The sequence below is a fragment of the Alosa alosa genome, chromosome 19 (assembly GCF_017589495.1).
Source record: "Alosa alosa isolate M-15738 ecotype Scorff River chromosome 19, AALO_Geno_1.1, whole genome shotgun sequence".
NCBI classification, from domain to species: domain Eukaryota; kingdom Metazoa; phylum Chordata; class Actinopteri; order Clupeiformes; family Clupeidae; genus Alosa; species Alosa alosa.
In genome coordinates this window covers 2,976,839-2,984,338 of record NC_063207.1, presented here as the reverse complement: position 1 = coordinate 2,984,338, position 7,500 = coordinate 2,976,839, and the positions used below count along the sequence as shown (strand labels likewise).

The 7,500-nt window shown below is 46.6% G+C and overlaps 1 protein-coding gene across 1 annotated transcript in view; it reads left to right on the top strand.

The window, feature by feature from the left end:
* Positions 1-7,500, top strand: part of pard3ab (par-3 family cell polarity regulator alpha, b) — a 79,351-nt gene that overhangs the window by 52,320 nt on the left and 19,531 nt on the right. Inside the window, exons 7-13 of the mRNA XM_048227303.1 lie at positions 1-46; positions 936-1,061; positions 1,611-1,936; positions 3,279-3,418; positions 4,658-4,780; positions 6,273-6,464; positions 6,752-6,913. The exon at positions 1-46 is cut by the window's left edge and continues 38 nt beyond it. Coding sequence (XP_048083260.1) covers positions 1-46; positions 936-1,061; positions 1,611-1,936; positions 3,279-3,418; positions 4,658-4,780; positions 6,273-6,464; positions 6,752-6,913 — 1,115 coding nt within the window. The remainder of the gene's footprint in view (positions 47-935; positions 1,062-1,610; positions 1,937-3,278; positions 3,419-4,657; positions 4,781-6,272; positions 6,465-6,751; positions 6,914-7,500) is intronic.

Sequence of the window (7,500 nt, the reverse complement as noted above, 5' to 3'; positions counted from 1 at the left end):
GACCTCTGGGGATCCATGTGGTGCCCTTCAGCGGCCGCGACCGCAGGTAACACGCCTGTGTGTGTGTGTGTGTGTGTGTGTGTATGTGTGCCCTTCAGTGGCTGCGACCGCAGGTAACACGCCTGTTTTTGTGTGTGTGTGTGTGTGCTATTCAATGTCAAGGAATGCAGGTAACGCCTGTGTCTGTCTGTGTGTGTGTGTGTGTGTGTGTGTGTGCGCCATTCATCGGCCGCGACCGCAGGTAACATGCCTGTGTGTGTGTGTCTATGTGTGTGTGTATGCGAGTCTGAGACTAAAAGTGTTCAGCAGTGAACAATCCCCGAAACACACAACTATCTGCTTATAAGCACACACACACACTGTCTGCAGTCAGACGTGTGTGTGTACGTGTGTGTGTGTGTGTGTGTAATTTGGATAAAAGCTCATTCATAACGTTAGTTTGCCAGAGCAACACGCTTTGGCAGGTTTGGGAAATCGCATTGTGGGCATTAAAGATGCAGAATTTTGTTTGTCCTGACGACGGCTGGCATTGCGGAATGCTTTACGACCCAATCCAACTGATACAGGCATTTCATCCACAGGCCATTACGGTAGAAACCCTGTGTGTGTGTGTGTGTTTGTATATTTTTCTGTGTGTGTATTTGTGTACGTGTCTGGTTATTTGATTTTATTATCGCTGCTTTTAAAATTATGATGCCACTCACAGACTCTCAGCTTAAAGGCAATCTGATGTTCCGCACTTCCTAGAATATGTGTTTTTTGATGTGTGTGCGTGTGGTGTGCGTGTGTGTGCTTGGGGATGTGTGTTCAAATATTTGTGTAGATCCAGGTAAAAATGGTCTTATGCCTTCATGTCATGTGAAATAATGTCATGTCATGTGAAATAAAAAAAAGACTGTATGTTTAGTAATTTGGTGTTTGTGTGTGTGTGTCAGGACTCTTGGCCTGCTGGTGCGGAGACTGGAGGTTGGTGGGAAGGCGGAGCTTCAGAGCCTTTTTCAGGAGAATGACTGCATTGTGCGCATCAACAACACAGACCTGCGCAACACACGCTTCCAGCAGTGAGAACACACACACACACACACACACCGCATCAACAACACAGACCTGCGCAACACACGCTTCCAGCAGTGAGAACACACACACACACACACACACCGCATTAACAACGCAGACCTGCGCAACACACGCTTCCAGCAGTGAGAACACACACACACACCGCATTAACAACGCAGACCTGCGCAACACACGCTTCCAGCAGTGAGAACACACACACACACACAAACACACATGCACAAGACACTCTTTCAGCAGTAAGAACACACACACACACACACACACACACACACACACACACACACACAAACACACACACAAACACATACACATTAACTCACTGAACACATAATCTTTTATAGTTTGTATATTTTGTTTTTGGAGTATAACGTCATCACACCAAAGTAGATGTGTATTAACCATTAATATTGTGTGCGTGTGCGTGTGCGTGTGTGTGTGTGTGTGTGTGTTTGTGTGTGTGTTTGTGTTTGTGTTTGTGTTTGTGTGTGTGTTTGTGTTTGTGTGTGTGTGCGCGTGTGTGCGCACGAGCTCAGAGCTCAGAGCATGTTCCGACAGGCAATGCGCTCTCCACTCATCCAGTTCCATGTGGTTCCAAGTGACATGAAGGCGGAGTACGAGCGCCTGATGCACGCAGAACACAACCCGGAGAACCCAGACAGCCGGTTCTACAACGCGGAACTCTGTAGCCCTGAGCTCCAGCACACACACGCACATGCACACTCACACCCCCAAGCCTCTGGGCCCGTGGGCAAGCCCCCCCTGGGCCTCGGCCAATCAGCACACAGGAGTCTGAACTCCACGCCCACACCAGGCTTCAGCAAGAAAATCGGGAGGAAGCTCAGCATCCAGCTCCGCAAGGGTGAGTTAGCTATTTTACAGCATCCAGCTCCGCAAGGGTGAGTCAGCTGTTTTACAGTATCAGGCTACGCAAGGATGAGTCAGCTGTTTTACAGCATCCAGCTCTGCAAGGATGAGTCAGCAATTTTACAGCATAAGGCTACACAGGGATGAGTCAGCTTTTTACAGCATCCAGCTTCACAAGGGTGAGTTAGCAATATTACATCATTCAGTTCTGCAAGGGTGAGTCAGCTGTTTTACAGGATCAGGCTACGCAAGGATGAGTCAGCTGTTTTACAGCATCCAGCCAGAGAGGGCTGAAGCAGAGTAATCAAGAATCTTTAATCTAACTCTGCAAGGGCTGCAGTCAGCGATTTTACAGCCTCCAGGTCTGCAAGGGTGAGTCAGCAATTTTATGTGTTAGTCAGATATGTTACAGCTTCCTGCATAGCTAACCAGCCAGGCCTTTTGCAGAGTGAGTCAGCAATTTTACACCTCTGGTAAACACATACACCCACAAAACACATATACACATGTCTCCTGTGTGTGTGTGTATTATTGTGGGGTTCTAAGTGTATAATATGTCTTGAAGAAACAGACTGCGTCTCCATATGGCACTTAGATCCTTACATTTCACAGTCACACACACACACACACAGCAGCTGGTGGCGCTTCTGTGGTGTCTAGTGAGGAGCATGAACACAGCTGCTCAGAGAGAGAGGCCTACACACACCCCAGGGAGAAGCATGTTCTGAAGGATGTGTGTGTGTGTGTGTGTGTGTGTGTGTGTGTGTGTGTGTGTGTGTGTGTGTGTATGTGTAAGAATTCTATATATCTAGACTTGGCAGGAATGTAGACATGTAGACGTGTCCCTCATTCCTCCTACTGGTGTGTGACCTGTGATTATCATGTGGCCCTTCAACACACACACACACACATATACACACGCACGCACGCACACATACACACACACATGCACGCCTGCGCGCACACACACATCGCCTGTAGCGCATGCACACACACACACACACAGATAACAACATTTGTCCCTTCAACACACACATAAGAACATTTGAGACGCAGCGTGTCCCTTCAACACACACACATACACAAACACACACGCACGCATACACACAGATAAGAACATTTGAGAAGCAGCATCTCCCTTCAAAACACACACACACACACACAAGAACATTTGTTATTGTCAACAGTCACATGAATCTAGTCTGAGCAGTTACTGCAAATATGTGTCTTAGATTTATTCTGAATTGTGGACACAAATAAAAAAGTAAAGTGTGTGTGTGTGTAAACTCTTTCTCCATCTCTCTCTCCATTTCTATTTCTCTGTTACACACACTCAGGTCCAGAGGGGTTGGGCTTCAGTATTACATCACGTGACGTGCCCCTGGGAAGCTCCGCCCCCATCTATGTGAAGAACATCCTCCCCCGAGGAGCCGCCATCCAAGATGGCCGCCTGAGAGCAGGAGACCGACTACTGCAGGTACACACACACACACATTCAGTCCTGAGAGCAGGAGACCGACTACTGCAGGTACACACACACACACACACACACACACAAACACACACACACACACAGTCCTGAGAGCAGGAGACCGACTACTGCAGGTACACACACACACACACACACACACACACACACACCACACAGTACACACACACACACAACACACACACACACAGTCCTGAGAGCAGGAGACCGACTACTGCAGGTACACACGCAACACACACACACACACACACACCACACACACAACAAACACACACACACACACACAATCCTGAGAGCAGGAGACCGACTACTGCAGGTACACACACACACACACAATCCTGAGAGCAGGAGACCGACTACTGCAGGTACACACACACACAATACACACACAATACACACACACACACACACACACACACACCACACAGTACACAGTACACGACACACAACACACAACAAACACACACACACACAATCCTGAGAGCAGAGGACTGACTACTACAGGTACACACACACACAAACACACACACACATACACAATCCTGAGAGCTGGGGACTGACTACTCCAGGTACACACACACACACACACACACAATCACACAATCCTGAGAGCATGAGACCATTGTTCTACCCTCTATATCCATGTGTCTATGTGAGTATTTATTGTTCTACTCCTCTAAATTCATGTGTGTATGTGAGTATTTATTGTTCTACCCATCTATATTCATGTGTGTAAGTACATATTGTTCTACTCCTCTATATTCATGTGTGTATGTGAGTATTTATTGTTATACCCCTCTATATTCATGTGTGTATGTGAGTATTTATTGTTCTACCCCTCTATATTCATGTGTGTATGTGAGTATTTATTGTTCTACCCATCTATATTCATGTGTGTAAGTACATATTGTTCTACTCCTCTATATTCATGTGTGTATGTGAGTATTTATTGTTCTACTCCTCTATATTCATGTGTGTATGTGAGTATTTATTGTTCTACCCCTCTATATTCATGTGTGTGAGCAACTGGGGAAGTTGCAAGGTGATGTCTATTCCAAATGTCTGAATGTTTACAAAAGGAGATGTGCTTCTGGCTGATTGGTTCTTCAGGGTTGTTGTATCTGCTCTGTGATTGGTCATGTTCTTCAGGGTCGTTGTATCTGCTCTGTGATTGGTCATGTTCTTCAGGGTCGTTGTATCTGCTCTGTGATTGGTCATGTTCTTCAGGTGAGTGGCGTAGACCTGAGTGGGAGGAGCCAAGAGGAGGCGGTGTCTTTGCTGAGAGCCACGCCCATGGGTGGGATCATAAAGCTTCTCGTCCTTCGTCAAGAGGATGCCTTCACTGCAGAGGTGTGTGTGTGTGTGTGTGTGTGTGTGTGTGTGTGCGTGCGTGTGTGTGTCTGTTTGTACATGTGTATGTTTGTGAGTGTGTTTGTGTGTGTGTGTGTGTTTGTACATGTGTATGTTTGTGTGTGTGTTTGTGTGTGTGTGTGTGTGTGTGTGTGTGTGTGTGTGTGTGTGGTGTGTGGTGTGTATGTGTGTGTGTCTGTTTGTACATGTGTATGTTTGTGAGTGGGTATGTATGTGTTTGTGTGTGTTGTGTGTGTGTGTGTGTGTGTGTGTGTGTGTGTGTGTGTTTGTTTGTACATGTGTATGTTTGTGAGTGGGTATGTATGTGTTGTGTGTGTGTGTGTGTGTGTGTGTGTGTGTGTGTGTGTGTGGTCTGGTCTGGAACTTAATCTAAAAAACGTGATGTGATGTGAATGAGCCCCGTGTGTGTGTGTGTGTGTGTGTGTGTGTGTGTGTTTCTGCATGTGCATGTGTGAGTGTGTTTGCTGAGAATAGGGACCATCAGAATCCGAATACCTGTGTGTGTGTGTGTGTGTGTGTGTGTGTGTGTGAGTGTGAGTTTTCAGAGTGCAGTATGGACATAGACCATATATATCGTCAAAGATTGTTTTAGTTTTAAAATGTAAACCTGATGCTACTGCTGCATGCAGTGTGTGTGTGTGTGTGTGTGTGTGTGTGTGTGTGTGTGTGTGTGTGTGTGAGTGTGTGTGTGTGTGTGTGTGTGAGCAACTATGCTTCCAGTAAGTTAAGATCCTATCAGTGTCTGTTCCTCTTTCTCTTGGTTGCAAAGGGGGGTTTATTGCATCTGATGCTATCAATGTTTTAACACACACACACACACACACACCAAACACCAAACACCAAAACACTTACCTCCCAATTTCTCTCTCTCTCTGATGTTACACGCACACACACATACCCAAACACTTATCTCTCTCTCTCTCTCACTCTCTCTCTCTTTCTCTCTTCTCTCTCACTCTCTCTTACTTGGTGTCACACACACACACATAGACACACTCACACTCAAAAACACTTATCTGTCCATTTCTCTCTTGATCACACACACACTAACACACCAAAACACTTTGTCTTTGACAAATTTGTCTCTCTCTCTCGATCACACACAAACCACAAAAAACACCACAAAAGTGCTTATCTCCCAATTTCTCTTCCTCGATTAAATAAACACCACACACACACACACACACACACACACACACACACACACACATACCAACACACACGCACAAACAGTTGCACACAATGTTGCTCCAAGATCAGACACACATACATGTAGACGGGAACGTGTGTGAATGTGTGTTTATTTGTGTGTGTGTGTGTGTGTGTGTGTGTGTGTGTGTTTGTTTGTATTTGTATTTGTGTGTCTGTTACAGACTGTATGATCTTTTTTATTTTCCTGATTTTTTCTTTCATTTTCTCTTGTTAATTTCTTTCTCTGTGTGATTCTGTCGTTCTCTCATCCTGCCTGCAGGGGGCAGTGAAGGACAATGAGCGTGTCTTGACCTCTGAGCGGGGTCGTGAGGTCATGACCTTAGAGATTCCTCTCAGTGACTCGGGCTCGGCAGGGCTAGGGGTCAGTGTCAAGGGCAACCGTTCCCGGGAGACGCACAACGACCTTGGCATCTTCGTCAAATCTATTATCAACGGAGGGGCTGCCTGCAAGGTCTCACACACACACACATGCACACACACACGCACACACACACACGCACGCACATACTCTCTCACACACACTCAGGCCTAGATGTACTAAGAATTACCACAAAATTTCCGCCTGTTTCGGGCACTTTTAGCACCTTAAGACACACTGTGGCATGGCGTGTCCACAACTGATGGCACGTAGATCAAAGCACATTTTGCGTGTCACGGCACTTTGCTTTCTGATGGGAGGGAAAAGTGAGAGTATCACACACACACACACACTGACTGCGGGGGGTGTGTGTGTCCCAGGATGGACGGCTGCACGTAAACGACCAGCTGATCGCTGTGAACGGAGAGTCGTTGCTAGGGACGACCAACCAGGACGCCATGGAGACGCTGCGCAGGTCCATGTCCACCGAGGGCAACAAGAGAGGAATGATCCAGCTGATGATCGCCCGGCGGGACAAGCAGGTGGGACACATACACACACACACACACACACACACACACACACACACACACACACACACATAAATACATACACACTCTCAGACTCATGAGGCTTTTCTCAAAGTTAAGGATTCGTGCTTGGTAGAACGAGTCCTGCCGAGTCCTTCACAGACGAGGCAAGGCTTCTTCTTAGCATACAGAAAACACACAATGGAACAGACTAGCGGAGGTGTGCAGGAAGCTACAGGTGCATTAGTAAAAATCGTAATGCGCACAGTATTGTGGGTGTTCAAAGCTATAGAGGGATACGCATGCATCCTCGAAAATCTCAGAACAAAGGACTCAGTACTTGATAGAACTTTAAAGCACCCTTGACATTGGAACAGTGCTTGGCGAGATTCGATGACGTAACATCCTTGAAAGAGACGCTTTGAAGGACCCATCCTTGACTTTGAGAAACGATCATGGTTTTCTAGTCCCAGACAGCGCTCCTCTCGATAACCAATCAGATGTCAGGTGCAGAGAGGCCATGTGCCCAAAGGCATGATGGGTATTTTGGTGCCCTGCATGAAGCTGCTATTTTTACTATAGAGGGGCTTTCATGCTTA